The sequence below is a fragment of the Scaptodrosophila lebanonensis genome, unplaced genomic scaffold (assembly GCF_003285725.1).
Source record: "Scaptodrosophila lebanonensis strain 11010-0011.00,11010-0021.00 unplaced genomic scaffold, SlebRS2 tig00000024-arrow-pilon, whole genome shotgun sequence".
Taxonomy (NCBI): Eukaryota; Metazoa; Arthropoda; class Insecta; order Diptera; family Drosophilidae; genus Scaptodrosophila; species Scaptodrosophila lebanonensis.
Window position 1 is genome coordinate 21,973,806 of NW_022060538.1, and position 20,195 is coordinate 21,994,000.

At 43.9% G+C, this 20,195-nt stretch overlaps 9 protein-coding genes across 10 annotated transcripts; 4 read left to right on the forward strand and 5 right to left on the reverse strand.

Moving 5' to 3' along the window:
* The first annotated feature begins 136 nt into the window (after positions 1-136).
* Positions 137-1,269, forward strand: LOC115620800 (nucleoplasmin-like protein). The gene is made up of 4 exons (XM_030514223.1): positions 137-289; positions 434-579; positions 693-851; positions 919-1,269. Exons 1-4 carry the CDS (start codon positions 268-270, stop codon positions 1,048-1,050), a joined length of 459 nt encoding a protein of 152 aa, XP_030370083.1. The 5' UTR covers positions 137-267; the 3' UTR covers positions 1,051-1,269.
* An 11-nt stretch (positions 1,270-1,280) lies between these two features.
* On the reverse strand, positions 1,281-4,494 carry LOC115620799 (ADAM 17-like protease). The gene is made up of 10 exons (XM_030514222.1): positions 4,392-4,494; positions 4,018-4,257; positions 3,522-3,961; positions 3,270-3,464; positions 2,988-3,126; positions 2,612-2,847; positions 1,899-2,462; positions 1,735-1,840; positions 1,501-1,660; positions 1,281-1,442 (listed from the first exon to the last, which is right to left on the reverse strand). Exons 1-10 carry the CDS (start codon positions 4,468-4,470, stop codon positions 1,400-1,402), a joined length of 2,202 nt encoding a protein of 733 aa, XP_030370082.1. The 5' UTR covers positions 4,471-4,494; the 3' UTR covers positions 1,281-1,399.
* Positions 4,495-4,621: 127 nt separating this feature from the next.
* On the reverse strand, positions 4,622-5,319 carry LOC115621568. Its single transcript, XM_030515255.1, has 2 exons — positions 4,958-5,319; positions 4,622-4,889 (listed from the first exon to the last, which is right to left on the reverse strand). Exons 1-2 carry the CDS (start codon positions 5,266-5,268, stop codon positions 4,697-4,699), a joined length of 504 nt encoding a protein of 167 aa, XP_030371115.1. The 5' UTR covers positions 5,269-5,319; the 3' UTR covers positions 4,622-4,696.
* Positions 5,320-5,391: 72 nt separating this feature from the next.
* On the reverse strand, positions 5,392-7,380 carry LOC115621076. The gene is made up of 2 exons (XM_030514606.1): positions 7,119-7,380; positions 5,392-7,006 (listed from the first exon to the last, which is right to left on the reverse strand). The coding sequence occupies exon 2, from the start codon at positions 6,875-6,877 to the stop codon at positions 5,609-5,611; it is 1,269 nt and encodes a 422-aa protein (XP_030370466.1). The 5' UTR covers positions 6,878-7,006; positions 7,119-7,380; the 3' UTR covers positions 5,392-5,608.
* A 143-nt stretch (positions 7,381-7,523) lies between these two features.
* Positions 7,524-8,176, forward strand: LOC115620535 (coiled-coil domain-containing protein 12). Its single transcript, XM_030513806.1, has 2 exons — positions 7,524-7,697; positions 7,753-8,176. Exons 1-2 carry the CDS (start codon positions 7,561-7,563, stop codon positions 8,099-8,101), a joined length of 486 nt encoding a protein of 161 aa, XP_030369666.1. The 5' UTR covers positions 7,524-7,560; the 3' UTR covers positions 8,102-8,176.
* On the reverse strand, positions 8,108-9,940 carry LOC115620533 (spindle assembly abnormal protein 6 homolog). Its single transcript, XM_030513803.1, has 4 exons — positions 9,642-9,940; positions 8,728-9,588; positions 8,333-8,666; positions 8,108-8,273 (listed from the first exon to the last, which is right to left on the reverse strand). The coding sequence occupies exons 1-4, from the start codon at positions 9,816-9,818 to the stop codon at positions 8,188-8,190; spliced, it is 1,458 nt and encodes a 485-aa protein (XP_030369663.1). The 5' UTR covers positions 9,819-9,940; the 3' UTR covers positions 8,108-8,187.
* A 24-nt stretch (positions 9,941-9,964) lies between these two features.
* Positions 9,965-11,899, forward strand: LOC115620534 (glycine-rich cell wall structural protein). 2 transcript variants are annotated; one of them, XM_030513804.1, is made up of 5 exons: positions 9,965-10,060; positions 10,120-10,420; positions 10,480-11,218; positions 11,276-11,527; positions 11,593-11,899. In XM_030513804.1, exons 1-5 carry the CDS (start codon positions 10,055-10,057, stop codon positions 11,636-11,638), a joined length of 1,344 nt encoding a protein of 447 aa, XP_030369664.1. In that variant the 5' UTR covers positions 9,965-10,054; the 3' UTR covers positions 11,639-11,899. The 2 variants fall into 2 exon arrangements, with proteins under 2 accessions (XP_030369664.1, XP_030369665.1); XM_030513805.1 differs by having other exon boundaries at positions 11,596-11,899.
* Positions 11,900-11,955: 56 nt separating this feature from the next.
* On the forward strand, positions 11,956-13,994 carry LOC115622023 (prostatic acid phosphatase). Its single transcript, XM_030515882.1, has 7 exons — positions 11,956-12,155; positions 12,213-12,408; positions 12,470-12,568; positions 12,634-12,873; positions 12,929-13,378; positions 13,431-13,689; positions 13,749-13,994. Exons 2-7 carry the CDS (start codon positions 12,250-12,252, stop codon positions 13,859-13,861), a joined length of 1,320 nt encoding a protein of 439 aa, XP_030371742.1. The 5' UTR covers positions 11,956-12,155; positions 12,213-12,249; the 3' UTR covers positions 13,862-13,994.
* Positions 13,995-15,031: 1,037 nt separating this feature from the next.
* LOC115621017 (protein artichoke) lies at positions 15,032-19,804 on the reverse strand. Its single transcript, XM_030514537.1, has 6 exons — positions 19,686-19,804; positions 19,366-19,525; positions 18,943-19,306; positions 18,474-18,763; positions 18,272-18,418; positions 15,032-18,213 (listed from the first exon to the last, which is right to left on the reverse strand). The coding sequence occupies exons 1-6, from the start codon at positions 19,802-19,804 to the stop codon at positions 15,151-15,153; spliced, it is 4,143 nt and encodes a 1,380-aa protein (XP_030370397.1). The 3' UTR covers positions 15,032-15,150.
* Positions 19,805-20,195: the final 391 nt, after the last annotated feature.

Genomic DNA, 20,195 nt, shown 5'->3' on the forward strand with positions numbered 1-20,195 from the left:
CTTCAACAACACAAATAAACACAATTATTAATTTACTTTTTCCCCAAAAAAGTAATTGTTATAACTGCGCATGAGTATTTCTGAGTAGCATTTAAAAAATCACATCGGCAATCGGTCGTAACCTATCGAAAACAGCGGTGCTTACAAATAAATCTTCTACAACGCTTCATTTATCTGCAGCCATTGCATTGGCACGTGTGAGAGTGTACTTCATATAATTCGCATTTTCCTATAATTGACTGTACAAATTGGTTTAAAACAATTAAAATGGATTCCGAATCTTTTTATGGTAAGCAACAATGTGTTATGGTTGTACAAACATTGGCTAGACGCAACCTAGCTCCATGTCATGATAAATCTGTGTATATATCACGCCGGCAAACATTTTTTTCGTACCAATTGAACTCACCATTTTAAATTTTTTCAACATTAGGCGTCACATTGAGCGAAAAAGAGCCCATTGCACAGTTTGACGTGCCCGAAATTCCCGAGGAATACATTATTCACTCACACAAGCTGATAATCAAACAAATATTCCTGGGGCCGGAGGCTAAGCAAGGCGAATTTAACGTCGTGCAGGTAAGTTAAAATGCCAAATGGAAAAACACCTGAGCACATTTGAGTGAGTGTGTCGGGGGTCCTGGAGCAAATTGTAGGCATATGATAACCAACAATAATGAAATTGTTTACAGGCAGAAACAAAAGTAAGCGACAAGGAAACGGTTAAAATACCAATCGCTGTCCTAAAGGTTGGAGAAACGCGTAGTTTGAATCCAAATGTTGAATTTCCCAATGGGTCAGTTACATTTAAACTGGTGCAGGGCACAGGTCCAGTTTATGTATGCGGCAAGGTAATCCCAATTGTGAACATTATTTTTTAAACATATTAATTACTGATGATTATATTTAATTTTGCAGGCGGAATTGAATTTGGGCGAGTTCGAAGATGGCCAAATCTATGAAGAATACTCTGAAGACGAAGGCAGTGATCTTGACTTCGAAGACGACGTGCCGCCCCAGACCAATGGCAAAAGTAATAAAAAGAAGTAATGCAAATTCTACCTAGAAAGCTAGAAATTGAAAATGAAATACATATTTTCCAAAAAATAACAATAACATGTAATAAGAAAAACTTTAACAATGCAACAAACCAGTTGGACTTAAACAAGACAAGCAGTACATAGAAGCGTATACCTAGTTAAGCGTGGATCTGAGCACAAAATAAATTTGTATGCCACCATGAATAAATGTAAATACATACATATGGCATAAAATTGGTCTGTACTTTAGGGAATTTTATTCATTTATGTATTTTCAAATGTCTTAATACAAAAGAATTGTGGCAGTTTTGAGAAGAATGCTCACGGAAGATAAAACTATGACCGCTCCGTCTTTTGTGCTAGTTACATGCTCGCGCCACGGACATCTTTTGACGCGGTACGCTGTAAGGAAAGTTCGTGTGATCAAACTATATATAACAAATATACCTTTGAACTCTACCGTATGTGTATGACGCGTCTTCTATCGCTCGGGTGAATGAGATCCAATTTGTGATTCCAATCTATTTGTTTTATTTCGTGGCGCAGCTTCTTGCGATCGAAATATGAGATCACGCAGCTCACTGGTATCCAGAACATGGCGGTAACAAGGACAACAGCCACTGCAAAATATCACGTATGTTTATATGCCTCGAAGAATTGATCAGAAAATCGCCTATCACGCCCCAATACTCACTGACAATGTTATCCTTTAGAAAACGCAGTGTTTTTGCGACATTTATCTCCTCAATGATGTCCCAAAAGCGTTCGACAACATCCTGGATGGTCTTCTCGCAAACGCCCTAAAAGATAATGTCATGTTATAATAAATAAATTGCACAATTTCGTTAACGGGCCTACCTTATTGCAAAAGCCTGTGATGCAAGGCGTACCATCGGGCAGTACATCAGGTGGCTCCACAGGGAAGCAAGTCTCATTGATGCTCATGCGACAGCATCGCTTGCAGGCATCCGCAATGATATCACACATGCAGCTCTGCAACCCTTGGGTCTCGCAATAAGGCACGCACTTGCCGCCGCGGCATTGACCGCGCTCCTGGCAAATTGTACCATCCGCCATGGCCGGCGACTTCGGACACTCGGCATGGCTGCCCGTACAGCGAGCTTCCTGCTCACAGGTAGCGTACTGGGCCTCTCGGCACTTCATGCCCACAGGCATGAACTGACAGTTCTGGCAGCACGGCGAGTTCTTATCGCTGCACATGGCCCCCTGATTGCGACGCAGCTTGCAGTTCTTGTCGCAACAAGCGTCATTGTCCTCGGTCCCTAGCAGACCCGCGTCGCATTGCTCGTCCCCTTCTACGCGCAAATTGCCGCAGAATGACTCCTCAGGTTCGGAAAAGCAACGTCCGGACTTTGCTTGCAAAACTTTCCGAATGGAGCGAAGAGAGCAAGGTGAAAATTTCTGCAGATAAACAGGAATATTTTATAAACTTGTTAAAAATATAAAAAAATAAATTATAATATTTATGTTCTAGTACTAGGAATAGAGTTGTGCAAAACTTCATGTTTAAAAAGAACAAACAATGAAGTGGTAATAATTCTATGGCTTACCTTATTATTCACATCGTACCCACTGACAGAGTAGGTGTACATTAGAAAGCTACCACCCTGGGAGGCGCTGGGTGAGCACTCCGGTATGTCTGGGTCGTGCTCGGAGCCCCAGTTATGTCCGAATTCGTGAGCCGTAACCAGATCCGCTTCGCGTGTAATTACACGCTGACCGTAATGGTTTCGGGAACTGCTTAGCCCTGAGTTCAGATACAGTGTATAACCATTTTTGAAGTACTCTGCGTAATGAATTATACGAATAGATATAATTAAAATCCGGCCATGATAAAGAATAAAGACATTAAAAATTCCAATAGGAAAACGCAAACAACGCAAGGAAAATGATAATGAAAAAGTCTTGATTTGGAATTTTAGCAACCTGGTGTGCAAATACCGCCAACGGAATTGCGACGTGGCGAGCCAACGTAAGCCAAGCCTAAGATACCACCTTCGAATTTGAGATCGGTAAAGAGATGAGCTAAGCAGAAGTCTTTGTGACTATACTCCCGTGAAAAGACCTACATATTTAATTCATGTAATTTTGTGTTATGTAGTTTAGCGGATGTAACAAGTAGAACAAGAGAAAGTACAGAACATTATGTGATAATGATTCATAGCTATATGAGCACAATTATTTGGAACATTGGAGCAAATGACTCACCTCCAGCAAATTACGAACATCCCACTTCTCGCGTATCATGTTATAATGCGCCTCACCGCCACGCAGCCGCGTCGGTTCCGAGTGCACGACAATCTTCTTAATCACAAAACCCATTCCCTTGAAGCCTTCCTGATCGGAGCGATCCTGCCACACGGTGTCATTGTAGATTTTATGCACCCGATCTATTAGGCTTATCTGTGTAATGTACAAAAGTTAATAGGCTTGTGTGCATTTATTATTGCTATAACCTACCAAGTAGTTAATGGTGGTCTTGGTGTTGCCGCCTCCCATTTCCTGAAAGAAGCGGTAGTCGGCTACCAGAAGCAAAGGGCAACGCGTCTTTGTTGGCGTGTACTCATACTGATCCGATTGACGCTTCGAACGCGAATGCATAACTTGAATTGTGTTGTCCTCCAGTTCGTCCTCGGCACTTTCCAGCTCGAGGCCCTCTTTAACATAGCCACAAGTTTTCGGTGTCGCACCGTGCTCTTTCTGATTGAGCTTTACATCGGAAGATTTGTAGGCCACCATTGTGTGCTGCTTAGCTGTAGGCAAATGGCGCCAGGAAGGCTCTATGTGGTAGGTTTCGTCGGGCAGGTGTATGGACATTGTCATGGTGCCCTCCTCAATGTGCGCACGCACTGAAGAATCCAGCTCGCCAAAGACCCGGCCCGTATAAAAGTTGTCACGGTCTAGAATTGGAAAAGTGAGTCGTACCACACAAGTTCTTATAGCACCGTTGTCTTACCCATATGGACGACAGTCTCATTGCCATCAGCGTCTACCGCATATGCTCGGAATTTGCTGTGCAGCACATCGCGATGCGGGTGCAAAATTAGGCGAAAGTTCTTGCCCAGCGTTTTGAACTCCACCTCTTTAATGGTGTTGAAGGGGTTGGAGCTCTGCTTGACGCCGCGCTTGACCACGCGATGTATAACATCATCTCTATGGAGCACTTCGTAATAACTCAGCGTGTGCTCCAATGCACCTGAAGTTCCAAGTTCAAACGATGATAAAATTAGAGTAATTCTAAACTTTGCATTTATTTACATGTCCAGAATGCAATTGTTAAAAGCTGGTGTATGGACTTTTTATAATGCATACACAGATTTATCTACTTACGACTGTTTTCAACTAAAAGACAGGTGAATAGAACGTGAATTATTGTTAAACAGCAGAAATGAATGCATTTTGTAAACATTTTTCGCCCTCAATGGATATTTTTCTGCATTATTGATTTTCTGTTCTAACTGTGGCTGAGCACAGCTGTTGCGCCCGATAACGATAACAGCAACCTACAAGATTACCGCGCTTTTAAATCGGTTATCAAAAGAAAATAGACGTTTTTAACATGCTAGAACATCGTAATATTTTTATTGTGCTTTTTACGAAAACGTTTTTATTCTGCATAAAAATTAAATATCCATCTACCTAACTTTCTTTGTTTTATAATTATTGCTATTTGTCGCTTTCAATTCCGCTGCCTTAATTCGTCTCTTCTGTTCCGCTAGTTCTGATGCTGAGAAGTTGCGCGGGTTAAGAACTGCGGGGATGGGAGCTAATTTATAGTCCACCCCATAGAACTGGCCGTTAAGCGACTTTCTTCTTGGCTGAGGCATGCTGAATTTATTTATTTTTCAAAAATAGTTGATTAATTTGAATAAAATTGGAAAAAAAAAGTAGCTTACCGGTCGACCACTTCTCTGTACAGTCTTATTTTCACATATGAATCTGGCACATCGTTTAGAAATTTTCTAAAGCGACATCGCATGTAAGGATTCGTTCGTAGGGATAATGATGGTATAAGGTGCTCCAGTTCATATTTAAATTTTGGTAATACTACCCAGTTCTTGTCCTCAAGGTGTAGGAAATCGCGTGGTTCTTTGTCCTTTTCAACTTCTACCGCTTTTTCCTTTGGCCTTAATTCGGCTGCAATATTCTCAATGTCAAATTTTACTGGCAAATTTGTAAATGGATCGCATATTGGATTTCCAATCATTTTTCTGCAGGAAAGTATTAAGATGTTTTAATGAATGTAAATTTAGTAAGATAATTTTTGAAGTGAAAAGAAGAGCATTGTGTATATTTTTCGATTCATCTAGGTTTTATATTTGGCTTTTTTTTTATTGAAATTGATATACACATTGTAATATAAATTTACAAACTCAAAAACATTAAAGAAAATAAAACTTCAAATGCCTGTAGTGCATTAGTTGGAGGATCGATTTAGACTACGTTGATGACAAATTGTACAGATCAAACTTTAGGCTTAAGCATAAATTTCCGCTAAAAAATCGTTACTTTAGATTGATAACTTGTAAGAAAACCATTTCTTGGTTTCATTTCTGCAGTTCCGCCATATTCGCCTCAAATATGGCCGTATTTATTTTATGTTTAAGCGATATAAGCACCTCCCTGTTATTTATGGCGCGCATTTCATTGGCTACGTACTCGCCATATGTGGAGAATTCATCGCGTGGCGAACTCAGGGCCGGGGACGGAGGCGGCACTGGTGAGCTAGAGGGCTTCGGCGGAGGTAGTGCTGCATTGACAACGCTACCCAATCGAGGCAATCTGAGAGTACCGGTCGTTGTGGATCCGGCAGTTGTGGTTAGCACATTGCCACTATTACCATTTTGTGCTGCTGCTGTTAAAGTGGATGCGGAGAGAATGGTGGTGGTACTGTGTGCGCCACTGGCCTCATAGTAAATGCGCTTGGGCGGAGGTGGCGGATGAAGTTGATGATGTGTTTGATGTTCGTCGAAGTAGCCATCTTCTTGGCTAGATGTGTCCCGTCTCTGTATCTTGATAATGCGCGTGGGCACAACATGTACGGGCCCTGTATTACCACCGCTCGACGTTGGTGTTGTTTGATAATGCAGTTCGCCACTTTCATTGGCTTGAAAGCTGACAGCTTCCACGGCATTCGCCGGATTTTGCATGTCTAGCATGGGCTGATGGTGAGGGTGGTGGTGTTGCTGCTGCTGGTGTGCGTGACTATCAAGCGGGTCGCCTTCATCATCGTTCAGTTGCACATATGAACCGCTTAGTTCCTTGGGCAGTTTTGGTTTGGCATCTACATCATCTACATCCTGTTCATCATCATCCACATCTTTGGTCGTCTCTTCGATTAGCTTCTCCAGTTCTTTCGCACGACTACTCGCATGAGACTTGCGAGTCGTATTAATATAATCATCATTCATTGTGTTGCCGTTATTGGAACCTGCACTGCCCGCTACCTCACCCAATATGTACTTTTGCATGGACGGGTTCTCCGCTTGTAGTTCCGATTTCAAACGCCCTTTCGTAGAGCGGCACGCGTAAGGAGAACTAAGAAAGTTGAGATTTTTAAAGCCAAACCACTTGGAGTTGTACGGTTCCTTTCGTTTCATCCGACTGATTTCCCTGTGATACTGAGTACGAAGGGTATGGAACTTTTTTTCCAACTCCTGTATAGGTATATTGCCGCCGAGCACGTCGCTAACTTCAGTTAAGAGTCTCTGCTTGACGTCCTTCTTGCGATAATCATCGCATGTCATGTCCCACAGCCCGCGCCGCTGTCGATACTCGTTGATCAGCAGCAGCGTCTTTTCTCTTGTCCACTCCATTTTTAGCTACACAGCCGCCGGGTCCGGGTAAACGGTGTCACAGACGCACGAGCTGAAAACACCTGCAGTGTGTATTTGCCTATTTGCAGTTGCTTGTGGCTCTTTCGATGTGTTAGTGTTGGCGGCTCCCTTTAAATGAGAAACAAAAATGCAAGTTAGCGCCCGCGCATGAATGCACGATTATAGTTTTTTTACAAAGGTATTATTTATTATTATTTACTGAAGATAAACCCAAACATACCTCTATTAAATTACTAGGTGTGTTTTCTCTTATAGTACAGCTAATTCCATTTATCGGTTGTTTCAAAACAGTTATAGCAGCTGCATATGCAAGTGTTGAGCTAATTTCACTTAGCTTTTACTTTTTCAGCGGGAATTTTCACTGGTGTGATGTCTTTTAGAATATTCAATGTGCAATATGAGATTTTTGGTAATTGTTCTTCAACGATCTGGCGATTGCAATTTCCTATTTATTAAAAAATTACATTGTTTTTTCCCCCTTGCAGACTCCCCCTCAAAACAACAACTCATAGGGCTTGTGTATCCATTTGCTTTAGGGCTGCAAACTGCAGAATATCGATGTGTTGCTTATCCATCGGTTAACTTATCGATTTCGGTTCTTTTATCTTTGATATTGTTTTGTGTGATTTAGTTTATTTACATTAAAGTTAAAAATAATTAAAATGGAAAATAATAATAGCCTAGGTAAGCTTGCCGAGGAGTCTATAAAACGAAAGGAGCGCCTACAAAAGTTACGTGAGCAGGCTAAAAAATCATCACAAAATGCGGGATCTACAGAATCTGATGAAAAATTGCCAAAGTACGCCGGCGATAATTGTTTACATGCTGTTTTTAAACATTTGCATCTTTTGTAGGCCAATATTCCGCAGTTACAAGCCGCAAAATGAACATACTATGGGGGAAGTGCTGCCCCAGGAGCCAACGGGCAACATCGAAAGTGCAGTTGAGTCTCAGCTTAACTTGCTGGATCAGCCCATGGTCATTGATGAGATAGACATTACTAACCTAGCACCGCGCAAACCTGACTGGGATCTTAAGCGCGATGTGAGCAAGAAATTGGAGCGCCTAGAACGGCGCACACAGAAAGCGATTGCGGAGCTCATCCGTGAAAGGCTGAAATTGAATCAGGTGGAGGATTTAAGCCAGGCTGTGAATGTGGCCACAGCCCATGTCGGCGAGCATGCACAGGAAGATCTTGACTAGTGTATATCCATAGCAAAACATTTAATATAACTAAGCCAAAATATACATAATTTAATAAATACAAATTTAAATAATGTGGTGGTAATCTATTTACGTCTGGCAGAGTTTGCTCTAATCCCGTAGTTCTCCTTATTGCTGGTCCCTGCCAAGCGATCCTGGAGCGTGTGTATTTCTAAAGAAAATCCGTACATGTTTGTTAATCGTGTTTTTAAGAATTTGTTTTCCACTTACGAGCTGTGTACTTCTTTTCTAGGCCTTCCGCAAACTGCCGCATCGACTCCAATTGCTTTGGAATCTCCTCTTGCAGCTGTTGTATTGTTTTTCGTGTATGCCTAAGCTCATCCTCGCGTAGGCAGAGAAGCTTCTCATTCTCCTGAATGGCCTTTTCCTGCTGCAAAGCAACTTCCGTGCGCCATGCAATAGTTTTTTTGAGAGCAACAACCTCTTGGTTACGCTTGACTATTATTTGATTTGCCTTGGAAATTTCGTCCGAGGCCATTTCCAAAGCTTGGCGCTTGGTATGCAAAATTTTCTTCTCGGCTTCAAGTTCGGCGGCTACATTAGCCTATAAAAAATATAAAAAACATTGTTCTGAATACCTAGATGAAAACTTGGACTTCCTTTACCTTTTCTTTATTGCACTTTTGTATCTGATCCTGCAATTCAGTCATCTGCTGTTTTAAGTCGGTGATTTTGTACTCCAGTTTGCGCTCCTGTTGTTTTTCAGCCGCCACATCTGATTGTAATCGCTCGTTTTGTTCTTTTAGGGAGCAAATACGTGACTTACTACAGGACAACTCCTCGCTTAGACTTTGACTGCGCTTCTCTGCCTGCTCTAGCTGCGATTTTAGCTCGCCTTTATCCTGCGATGCCTTATCCAACTGAGCTTGCAAGCCGGCGATCGTGCGGCGATTGCGATCCATTTCATTGCTACGTTGTTCATTTATCTTCATTAGTTTGTCCTGGACTGCCTGTAAGTCGGCTGAGTATTTATCACCCAATTGGCGCGAGTTCTCTGATATTGCTTCCCGTAACTTGTTGTTTTCCGCACCCAGTTGCTCAACGTGTGATTCACGAGAATTGAGTTCCAGTTGTAATTGTTGCGTGTTCTGTTCCATGGCAGCAACTTGCCTGTGTGCTGCATCCAACATCGCATTCATATAGAAAAGCACGGTATTCAGCGGTGCTGATCGGCAAGGCAGGTACAGGTGTACCAAATTCTTGAAGGCACGTATCTCAACAAATTGCAAGTGGAATTCTTGGCTCTCGCTGGTATTGTGAGGCGAGGATGTTGCTGCATCTCTGGCTGATAGCCACAGCTCCAGGCTGCCCGCCTGGCAGTCCTTAAGCATTTTCACCAGGTTGTCTATGAAGCCCATGAAAGTAACGTTCAGCGATTGATCCTGTTTCAACTCATGAAACCGTGCACTGTCCACAGTTGTTAAATACATACGCCGCTGATCGCACTTCTCGGCCAGACGTAATTGCTGCAGAGAATGAAATGAGCTTATTTACAAAGCAGCGATAATAAAAGGCTTACAATTAACTCCTTGCAATCCAATTTCTCCGCGTACAGTAAACAGGTCTTTTTGGCGCGCATTGCGTCGCCACTAAAACAAAAATTAACCGTCATCTCCATACAGGGCATTATGCTCAACACATTTTTGTTGTAGTCCCGATTTACGAAGTAATTATCTTTGTTGCTTGTGGCCCACATTTTGCCCAAAAATTAATGAAAATGGGCACAAAATTCTTGTAAATAGTACAATTGTAAACAAAATAGTCGATGATTTGAAAAATATCTGTACCGATTGCCGTGCATTTGTGTGTGTTATCGATATAATTTGCTGTATTTTGTAGTTTTCAAAGGGCGGTCACACGGTTATATACACTCAACGTTTTATAAAAAAGAAAATCGCGAAAACAAATACAGAAAATATAAACCAAACAGATATGACTGTAAGTAAATGACTGTAATAAATAACCAAACTTGATTCTCTACCGTCTGCTCGTGTTAGACCGCCAAGATATTTGTCGGTAGCCTGCCACCTGGTTGCAAGCCGGAGGAACTACGTCGTCTCTTCACCACTTTCGGAGTAGTCGTTGAGTGCGATGTCATGAACCGATGTGGTTTTGTACACATGGAATCTACTGATGTTGCCGATGCAGCAATTGGCGCCTTAAATGGCACTGATTTCAAAGGTCAGTCGATTGTCGTAGAGCCTGGCAGACCAGGTAGGAAGGGAGGTGGAGCTGGAGGTGCTGGGGGTGCCGGCAATCGTGGTCAGGGCGGCAATATTACTCGCAGGCCAATGCAAGGTAAGGACGTACTATTTTATCCATACTAAGTATGTTATACATATACGACTAAATTTCAGGATCTGCCGGACACGTAAATAACGGCCCACCCGCTGGCGCCGGTGGAAACTTCAATCGTGGTGGTGGTGGTCGCATGGGTGGTAACAACTTCAGAGGTGGCGCGGCTGGCGGCAGTTCTGGCGTCGGTGGAAGTAGAGGTCAGAATTGCTCTAACGGAAACAGCTTAGGACCCATGCGAACTGAGAGCCAAAACAGACAACAGCGCAACGCGCCATATAATAAGGGAACCCCTCCCCAAAACACGGATGGACCTCCAGCTTTTAAAAACAAGTTCAACCAAGGCGGGGCTGGTAACAAATTTGGTGGAGGTGGCGGTGGAAATTTCAATAACTCGAATAACCGTTTCGTTGGCAACTCGACCAATCAGTTCCAAAGCTGGGATAACAATAATAGTGGTGGACCCGGTGGTAGTAACACAAGTGCGCCGGGAGGCAGAAGAAATTTTAAAAACAGTCCATCCAGTGGATTTGGGGGTAACGCAAGCAACACTGACTTTCATCCTGGCAGCAGTGGCGGTGTCGGAACAGCGTTTGGAAATCAAAGGGGTGGAGGCGGTGGATCGAACAATGTTGGACAAGACCGTCGTGGATTCGCTTTGCCTGCAGTTGATCAACAACAACAACAGATGTCATTTGGTGGACAACAGGCTCGTTTTGGCAATGGGCACATGCTTCCAAATTCAAATAATGCAGACAATGGAATGTTTCAACGCAACCGCAACAATCCAGTCATGAACAGGTTAAATTAAATATGAACCACTGGCTGCATGTTACTGAAAATCATTTTCTTTTTTAGTGGCAATTTTCAAGGCGGTCGAGGAGGCTTAAGTGCAAATCGTGGCGGATTTACTGGACGCGGTGGATTTAATGCGCGTCGAGGCGGTGCAGCTGGTGGTGGCGGCGCGCCACATAACGTATCACAAATTCAAGGAGTTGGATTTCAAAATCGCGGTCTTACCAATGCCAAAAATCTGAATGGGCCAAATGCATATCACACAGAATTTCCGCCACTTGGAAACCAAGGCGGGGGGCCCTTCAATAGAAATCGGTGTGTGCACTGCATATATTGCTCAATGGTTTGCCAATATTTATATAATACTTGTATCTTTGCAGAAGCAATGGCCCTCGACCAAATGTTGGCGCGAACAGGCGGTATTGAAATGTTTCAAAATATATTTTTTGTTTTTAATTTTAATGTGGACGCTGATGTAATTCACTTCGGATGAAAGAACTCATAGCCGAATTTTGTTTCTACATTTTACACCTTTAAGTTAAGCATAAAATTGATATACCTGTCGAGATTTTCATTTCAGTTTAATTGTTAATTGTACTTGAAAGTGTTCCATATCGGATAAAGTAACCATTTTTATTTAGATCTTGCAAATGTAACATTGAAATAAAAATTAATTTATTAAATACACATATCATCAGATTTTGTTTATACAAAATTTAAAAATGTGAGAGTGCTCGCAATTTTTATGTCGCGATGATGGAGCTGCCACATCGCGAAAAGTCCATTTATGGGCTCTGGTATAAATGTCATATCGATATGTTGATTCGATACTTACGTCTCTAGCTAAACCAAAAACAAAGGGGAAAAATTGGAACAATATGTCAGCTTAACCTGTCTCGGATTTAAAAAACAAATCACATCTTAATCATAGTACCTGCTTGAGGTAAACATACAATAAGTATGCATTACAAGGTAATCCTAATGTTCCATCCATTCTTAGCCAGAGAAGGTGCCGAAGTTGTTCGCTTTCTCATAAAATGAAGTCTGAAAATGGTTTTATCAACACCTTAACGCAACTGTGTTTGATTTGCGTGTTTTGTTTGGCCAAGTTACATGGCCTTGAACAAAATACATATTCTAACGTTGAAGGTAACGCGGATGACTCGCTGCCAGGCAAGCTTAAGTTTGCACATGTGGTAAGCTAAATATCTCGATGTGTTGTTGTAACTTCTCGTAATTTTCATTGTTTGTTTAAAGATATTTCGGCATGGAGACCGAATGCCCGTAGACCCCTACCCCACAGATCCGTGGAATAATCAGACATTCTGGCCAGCGCGCTGGGGCCAACTTACCAATGTTAGTAGTGCCAAAACTAAATAAGCATTTTTGACAGCTGAAATGGGTTCATAATGTAATTACAGCGTGGCAAGCGACAACACTATGAGTTGGGCAAGTGGCTGAGAAAACGTTACAACGCACTGCTGGGCGCAACGTATGACAGACAGCAAATATTTGTGCAGTCCACGGACGTTGATCGCACCCTCATGAGCGCGCAGTCAAACTTAGCTGGCTTTTACGAGCCGGAGGGTTCGGATATATGGAACGAAGATTTAAAATGGCAGCCAATTCCCGTGCACACGAAGCCTGAAAAGGACGACCCTGTGAGTGGAGGCAAAGCAAAATGGATGAAATATGGGTTTAACCTTTACTTTTTAGGTACTCGCAGCCAAGGCACCTTGTTCAGCTTTTGACTATGCACTATCTGCCTTGCAAAGCTCGCCCGAGTATCAAGCGAAGGTCGAACGCTACAAGTACCTATTCGATTACTTGTCACAGCACTCTGGCCGCATGGTGGAAACATTTTTGGACATAAACTATATAAACAATACACTGTTTATAGAAACTCTGTATAACAAAACATTGCCCGAGTGGACGAAAAAGGTTTATGGTAGCGCTGACATGACATATGCGACGAATTTCGCTTTTTCTGTTAATACGATGACGCGCCAACTGGCCCGCCTAAAGGTTGGACCGCTGCTGAAGGAAATTTTCAATCGCTTTGTTGACAAGTCGCAAGGAAAACTGACGCCCGATCGGAATATGTGGATATATAGCGCGCATGATACTACCATAGCAAATGTTTTAAATGGGCTCAACATGTTCCAGGTTTGAATTGCCGAGATTTTTTTGTGATAGAAATCATAACTTTATCCAACAGCTGCACAGTCCACCCTACACGGCTTGCATTATGATGGAGATGCGTGTGGACGACTACAACAATTCGCTTATCTCCATTTTCTATAAGAATAGCTCCGCTGAGCCCTTGCCCATGAACATACCGGGCTGTGGCGTCTCATGCCCACTAAACACACTGCTTAGACTGTATAGTGATTATTTGCCCGTGGACTGGGAACGCGAATGCAAGCTGTCTACCATGATGCTCACCTATGAGGAGGCAAATATTGGCGCAGCAACAGGTGTGTTGAAGCTTTTGTCTTTATTTTAAGCATCAATTTATTTTCTCTGGTCCTTTCAGGCATTCTCATCTTCATTATAATTATATTGTTGTGCGCCAGCTATGCGCTCATGATCTATTATCGACGACGCAATTACCACCTGTATTCTTCCTCGTATGCGCAGATGGCGTAAATCAGAAGACTTATTATTTACGGATTACGAAAGCGAACTCACTATATAAATCCAATGTGATTCCTATTTTGTATTTAATTATGATTTGGTAAGAGTATTGTTGCCATATGTATACTGAAATCCCATTACTTAACCACCTTGTTAATTATTTATCCAAAAGTTGAAAGCATTTAATGACACAACTACATGTATAATATTATAAGTTATTAAGTAGTTGTGCGAGAAATTTCCTTGCATTTACATACACATTTTCGTTGGTTCAATCGAATATTGTACAACCATACTCGTATGAGATGTAAGAGCCAATGTTTAAAGAACTAATTTGGCTGAGAGTTGGATTTTGAAAATAACAAAGACTGTGAATTGCTATCCTGAAGTTACAATATACACACACATGAACTTACAAATGCATATATGAATATATATATATATACGAGTACATAAATATATTTGTATATACTTGCAATATATATTGTAAATACCCGCACTTTTTTAATACTTCTTGTTGTATAAAAACATTATTATATAATTAAAAACCTTTTGAAGTGCTCAATTAAGCGAGCTCTGCGAATTTCATTTGCGGTATATCGTATAAGCAGTATTCGTCATAGTTAGTTCAAATAGAGCGATATGGTTTTCAATCTTGTCTCTGAATTCGATTGATCTAATCTAATTTGTCTAATCTATGTAAATTGGCTTACCTTTCCGTATCCAAGGTATTGGGTTTTAAAAGCAGCAGGAAAACAGAAGTGGAATACTCGAAGCGTACGTTACAACCTAAAGCAGTCGTGTCAGATCCCACAGAAGTACTTGGGTAGTACATATATATTTGTATCAGTTATTAAAGATCAGAGCTACTAAAGATAGAGTAAATCAAAGTGTTAGGCAAGCTCTGATGATGTTCGGCTGATCGGCTGTAAGTCATCAGATCCATATAATTTAGCTTAGTATCTTTTGAATTCGTATATCATAAGTTGTGGAGCCCTCTTAGGATCGCGTTATGCCCTCTAGAAAGGTACGTTCCACTTTAATGTTGTAGTAGGGAAAACTACAGCCTCAATTATTTATGAGTATTTATTTACTATACTATATATTGGTTTATTACACATATGCGATACAATTTACTTATATATACAACTTGCACTGGTAATGACAATAGAACCTGTATGGGTAAACCCCAGTGGCTTCGATGCGAGCATAAGCCACTAGGCATTGACTCGAGAGTGGGTAAGGGGAAGAGGTTGTTTGTGTGAGCAATAAACTAGAGCTGTATTGGCCTACAAGCTCGCCTATCTGTAGGCCTTGTCGTCAGAGTAGATTATATAGGGCTGATGCTGGGCCGCATTGTGTGGCGTTAAGCTCTCGGCGCCATCACCACCGCCCGCACCACTGAAGTATGACATGCGCGACATGGTCGAGTAGGCGGCAGCCGCTTGCTGCGCCGCCTGCTGACGCTGCGCTAGGTTCTGGTTGGACTGGTGTATGGAGGCTGCTTTGTGCGGCAATGTTGCATAGCTCGGCTGATAGGGGGGTACCGCGTAGAGGGCTGCAGCGGGAGTTGCTGCGCCATTTTTATAGCTGTACGCATTGTGGGCTCCTAACGGCAATGGGGGAATGCCAATCATAGGCGCACTGTGCTGGTATTCCGCATTGCTCATGCGCAGTCGAATGATGCAAATGATGATGATAAGTATGGCTATGAAGGCTACAACTCCGCCCACAATGCCGATGATCAGAGTATCGTCATTGCTCATTATTGGTGCTTGAGCCTTCAGTAGCGGTGCCTTGGGTTTGATTTTCTTTAGAGCTGGTTGTGTGGGCTCTAGGCTCCAAATGATGACTGGCTCTTCTGTGGTTAAGGCTGTGGTGCGTGTGATCAGCTGGCTGGAGGATTTCAGCAAATGTGGCATAGTCGGGCGGGCGGTGGAAGAGCTCATGCGACGTGGATCACATGTAAGTTCGTCGTCCCCCACCTCGATGAGTCTCCTGCCGGCCAGATAGGCGGGCGCATGACAACTGACCTCAGACATTCCAGAGATAGGTAACCAGCGACGAAGGGCCCGTGCGTTGCAATCGCACACGATAGGATTACTGGTCAGGCCCCGCATGTGCAGGCTTGACCGACGGTCTTCAAGTGCATTCAGGAACTGCGGTACCAGCACCGTGATCTGAGAGCCCTGAACGTCTAGGGTGAGTTGCGAAGAGCGTGGAACTGGGAATAGAAGGGCTGGGGGCAGTGCTGAGAGCGAAGTGTTCTGCAATTTAATAGTCAGGTCGCTGCTCTTAAGACCGGCCAATGTGCCCGATGAAATAGATTTCAGTCGCTCTCCACGTATGCCAATGGACCTGAGACGCGGATGCTTTAATGGTTGTATTTGTTCCATACCAATGCTGGCATCCTTAACCTCTATATCGAGGGTCTCCAGTCCCGGAAGTAGCTCCAATATTCCCTGCAGATCCAGATAGCCCAGCAGCGGGAGATCGTAGGCCTCCAGACTGGCCAAATTTGGTAGCTGTTTGAAAGCATTCTTTTCGATGCGGGTGCACAGTGGCAGGTGATTCAATTTGAGTCTGCGCAACATCTGGAGGTGCGCAAAGTTTTGCTGTGAAATCATTTCGAAACTGTTGTTCGACACATCCAGAGTTTGCAGGACCTGCAGCTGCGGCCAGGCTAGCGAAAGGTCATGAAGGTTTCCCAGTTCATTGTTAGACAAGTCCAGGGTCTCAAGCAGTGTGGCACGCTGGAAGACATCGGCCTTGATATTGTGCAACTTATTATGTGAGAGATTCAAGTATTGCAAGAACGGTGTCTCCAGAGTGCCAAGCTCCTCTATTCCTGTGCCTGCCAGATTCAACTCCCGCACGGTTTTTGGCTCATTCAGAATATTGTGCACAGCTTTGGATGAGAGGGGATTGTAGGAAAGATCAATGTGTTTGATGTTAACCATAATGCTGTCATCAGCAGGTATATCTTTGATCTTGTTGTGACTTAGATCCACCGAAGAGACAAAGAAATATTGACGTTTGAGTGCGTTCAATGGGGCGTACTCGAACTTGTTGTGCGCCAGATTGATGTTCTCCAGCATTTGTAGCTTAGCACGCTCGAAGATGCCATCGGATAGCTCATACAATCGATTGCCCTCCAAATTCAGCTCCTCCAGACGCACTAGACCTTCGAAGGTTCGTTCTCCCAGGCGATCCAGTCTATTATGCGCTAAGTCCAGAACTTGTAGTTGTGTGGAATTATGGAAAGCCATCTCGCTGACCATGTCCAATTCGTTTTGAGCGAGTCGCAAGACGCGCAGTCGCGGCAAGCGAGCAAAGTCCAATTCTTCAATGGTCTTCAGTTGATTGTCGGACAAGTCTATGTATTCCAAGTACTGCAACGAGGAGATGAGCTCAGCCGGGAAGTAGGAGAACTTGTTGTGAGCAGCCTTTATCTCTCGCAGACGCGGATGGATGCGGAAGGAGGAGGGAAACAAATAGCTCAGCTGATTATTGGATATGTCTAGCTCCTCAATGCCAGTGCCAGTATTGAAGTACTCCCCCTTGAAGGCAGACAACTGATTACCGTGCAGATCGAGACGCTTCAGCTGCATGACATTCACAAAGGCACTGGATCGTATTGATGCTAAGCGATTATTGGACAAATCGATGAAGCTAATATTAGCCAAATCCACAAAGCTACCATCTTTAAGCTCTTCCAATTCGTTGTCGTTGAGATGAATTTCCTTGAGATCCAGACCGGCCAACAGGTCTCCGCTAAGCTGTCGAATGCTGCAGTGGCTCAGATCGATGATCTGCAGGCGACCGAGTGGTCGAAAGAGGGAGCCGGAAAACGGTGCCAGATGATGATTGCCGCTCAGGTTTAGGTACTGCAAGTTGCCTAATTCCTGCAAAATATTACGCGGCAGCTCTGCCAAACTGTTGCCGCTGAGGTCCAAGCTGCGCAGCTCCTCCAGGGGTAGCGGCGCATTTCCCAGGCTGGTTAGACGATTTTGCGACAGTCTTAGCTCCATCAACGTGCCTTCCAGGCCCGCGAAAGTGTCGGCGTTCACCTGGGCCAGCGAGTTACCGGCCAAGTCAAGGGTGTGCAAGCTACTGAACATTTGGAAACTGCCCGGCGGTAGCTCGCGGATGACATTCCGCGAGAGGGAAAGCGTGGTTATATCGCCGGCCTGCAGTGACCCGAGAATCTCGGCAGACAGTGCGGCTACGCGATTAAAGTCCAGGTGCAATGACGTCAGCTGAGGCAGACGACCCAGAGCACTACCAGGCACCAGCAGAATATTGTTGTCCCTGATTATTAAGGTCTGCAAGCTGTCCAGTCCCTCCATGGCGTCATCTTCGATCTGCAAAGTGTGCACTTATTATTTTTTGAAACTATGCATACTTGGGTTTTGAACGTACGGTGCGCAGCGAATTGAGACTGAGATCCAGGTATTTAAGTGCGCCCAGCTCTCTGAAGGTGCCCGGCGGTATGGTTGTAATACTGTTGCGACTCAAATCCAAGCTCTCCAGGGTCTTCACCACTTGCAGATGTGAAAAGTCCAGTTGCTGGGTGCGAAGAACTTATTAATGTGGTTCTGAAATGTGCTGAAGCGTAACTCACCTGCAGCATGTTCGAGGACAAGTTGAGGGATTTAAGTGCCACTATGGATGCCAGTGATACCGTCGGGAATTGTGTGATGAAATTCTCGGACAAATCGAGCCGTTGTAGCGTGGGGAGCTGCTCGAAGATGTCGCTGTTGAGATTGGTAATGCGATTACCGCCTAGCTTGATTTCGCGTATCTTGTGCAAGCCCTTAAACGCCTGACTGTCTATACTCTTGATGGCGTTGTAGCGCAGATCAATGATTTCCAGCTGAGGCTGTGATATAAACGAGTCCTGATACAGCGAAGCTGTAAGGAAGAAAACAGGTTATAAGCTATGCTAACCAAATATACATCGGACTGATCTTTAACTAGCTAGAAAGGATATGTCTACTATATAAGAGTATAAAAGTCTCGTCACATACTGATTCGTGGTTAGTACTAAACAAATGCCTCAATTGCCAGGGAATATGAAGTAGTTAACATACCTATATGGTTGTGGCGCAGCGACAAATGCCTCAAGGCGCTGGGTCCATTCAAGGAGTTCGATGGCACAGCTGCCAGGCTATTGCGATCGACAAAGAACTCCTTCAGATCGACACAGCCCTTCAGGACACCCTCCTCGATCAGCTTGATCTTGTTGCCAGACAGATCCAAGAGGCGCAGATTCTTAAGGGCATGTAGTTCGGCCGTCGAGAAAATCGGATTGAGATTATCGCCCAGCAGGTTGTTGGCCAATCGCAGCTCCGTCAGCGCGTCCTTGAGTCCATCGAATGCGCGTTCGGGTATGCGACGTATCAGATTGTTGGACAAGTCCAGCTCCTCAATGGGCAATTTAAGCTGGCCGAATGTCTGAGGGGTGCGGAATGGAAACTCAATTAGTGTTTCGTGCTGATTGCCCAGAGACTTACTTGTGCTGGCAGCACCTGCTGCCCACTATGGCGCTGCGTGTAGGCCACAATGGGCGCTCCGTATGGCAGCTGAGGCGCATCGCCATGGAACACAACGCGATCGCAGTCCATGGCCACAGCGCCGAGTTGGCCGGTCGAGGCAAACGGCACCACATTGCACCTGTAATTGCGGCAATAATTGAAATCAAACAGAGCCAAGCGAATCAGCGAATCAGCGTATCAGCGCGCAAATTACCAGTAATTTGCAAGCGCGCAGAAATTAAAATAATGCCCGACAGCGGAAGCCAGTTGTCTCCGGCTTGTGGGGGGTAGCGACTCACCTGCATGGCAGTCTCAAGGCGGGACTGAGCTCCGGACATGGCCGCCACGCCTCGATCTGTGTTAAATGTTGTGACAGGCAGAGCAACAAGACCCAGAGCAGCTGTTTCCACGCTGCCATTTGAGCTGCAACTGAGATTGGTAGGAACTCGTTTTCAAAAGTCGCGCTTATTAATTCATCAATCTAACTAAATAATAATGCTCGTAATACTCGTAAGCTGGCCAAGTTGGCCAACATGGCAAGAGCTGCCACGCTGTATTTGGTCATTTCCTCGGTTTTGTCGTATTGTTCTCTCTCGCACACAATCGGGTTATGCTTTGGTCGTAATCTGTTAGAATGTTCGATTTGCATACTGCTGGCGAGTTTGGTCGAAACCACATACATACATACATACACTATTTGTGCTGCGAGGTAAAATGTTTTCGTATGCTTTTAGCCAAGGAATGCTATAGCCAGCCAACCAGTCGACCTACCTACGCGAGCCGCAGAGCAAGGTAATGCGTCGATTTGG

Bases quoted from the DNA above. Each gene is read 5' to 3' on its own strand.
- LOC115620800 (XM_030514223.1), top strand. From the start codon at position 268: ATGGATTCCGAATCTTTTTATG. The intron at 580-692 runs GTAAGTTAAAAT...AATTGTTTACAG, and splicing joins GCGAATTTAACGTCGTGCAG to GCAGAAACAAAAGTAAGCGA. The intron at 852-918 runs GTAATCCCAATT...TTAATTTTGCAG, and splicing joins CAGTTTATGTATGCGGCAAG to GCGGAATTGAATTTGGGCGA.
- LOC115620799 (XM_030514222.1), bottom strand. From the start codon at position 4,470: ATGTTTACAAAATGCATTCATTTCTGCTGTTTAACAATAATTCACGTT. The intron at 3,962-4,017 runs GTAAGACAACGG...TTCCAATTCTAG, and splicing joins TGAGACTGTCGTCCATATGG to ACCGTGACAACTTTTATACG. The intron at 2,463-2,611 runs GTAAGCCATAGA...GTTTATCTGCAG, and splicing joins GGTACGATGTGAATAATAAG to AAATTTTCACCTTGCTCTCT.
- LOC115621568 (XM_030515255.1), bottom strand. From the start codon at position 5,268: ATGATTGGAAATCCAATATGCGATCCATTTACAAATTTGCCAGTAAAA. The intron at 4,890-4,957 runs GTAAGCTACTTT...AAATAAATTCAG, and splicing joins TACAGAGAAGTGGTCGACCG to CATGCCTCAGCCAAGAAGAA.
- LOC115621076 (XM_030514606.1), bottom strand. From the start codon at position 6,877: ATGGAGTGGACAAGAGAAAAGACGCTGCTGCTGATCAACGAGTATCGA.
- LOC115620535 (XM_030513806.1), top strand. From the start codon at position 7,561: ATGGAAAATAATAATAGCCTAGGTAAGCTTGCCGAGGAGTCTATAAAA. The intron at 7,698-7,752 runs GTACGCCGGCGA...CATCTTTTGTAG, and splicing joins TCTGATGAAAAATTGCCAAA to GCCAATATTCCGCAGTTACA.
- LOC115620533 (XM_030513803.1), bottom strand. From the start codon at position 9,818: ATGTGGGCCACAAGCAACAAAGATAATTACTTCGTAAATCGGGACTAC. The intron at 9,589-9,641 runs GTAAGCCTTTTA...CATTCTCTGCAG, and splicing joins TGGATTGCAAGGAGTTAATT to CAATTACGTCTGGCCGAGAA. The intron at 8,667-8,727 runs GTAAAGGAAGTC...TATTTTTTATAG, and splicing joins AAAAGTGCAATAAAGAAAAG to GCTAATGTAGCCGCCGAACT.
- LOC115620534 (XM_030513804.1), top strand. The intron at 11,219-11,275 runs GTTAAATTAAAT...TTTCTTTTTTAG, and splicing joins AACAATCCAGTCATGAACAG to TGGCAATTTTCAAGGCGGTC. The intron at 11,528-11,592 runs GTGTGTGCACTG...GTATCTTTGCAG, and splicing joins GGGCCCTTCAATAGAAATCG to AAGCAATGGCCCTCGACCAA.
- LOC115622023 (XM_030515882.1), top strand. From the start codon at position 12,250: ATGAAGTCTGAAAATGGTTTTATCAACACCTTAACGCAACTGTGTTTG. The intron at 12,409-12,469 runs GTAAGCTAAATA...GTTTGTTTAAAG, and splicing joins AGCTTAAGTTTGCACATGTG to ATATTTCGGCATGGAGACCG. The intron at 13,379-13,430 runs GTTTGAATTGCC...TTTATCCAACAG, and splicing joins ATGGGCTCAACATGTTCCAG to CTGCACAGTCCACCCTACAC.
- LOC115621017 (XM_030514537.1), bottom strand. From the start codon at position 19,804: ATGGCAGCGTGGAAACAGCTGCTCTGGGTCTTGTTGCTCTGCCTGTCA. The intron at 18,764-18,942 runs GTATGTTAACTA...TCTTCCTTACAG, and splicing joins GCTGCGCCACAACCATATAG to CTTCGCTGTATCAGGACTCG. The intron at 18,419-18,473 runs GTGAGTTACGCT...CTTCGCACCCAG, and splicing joins TGTCCTCGAACATGCTGCAG to CAACTGGACTTTTCACATCT.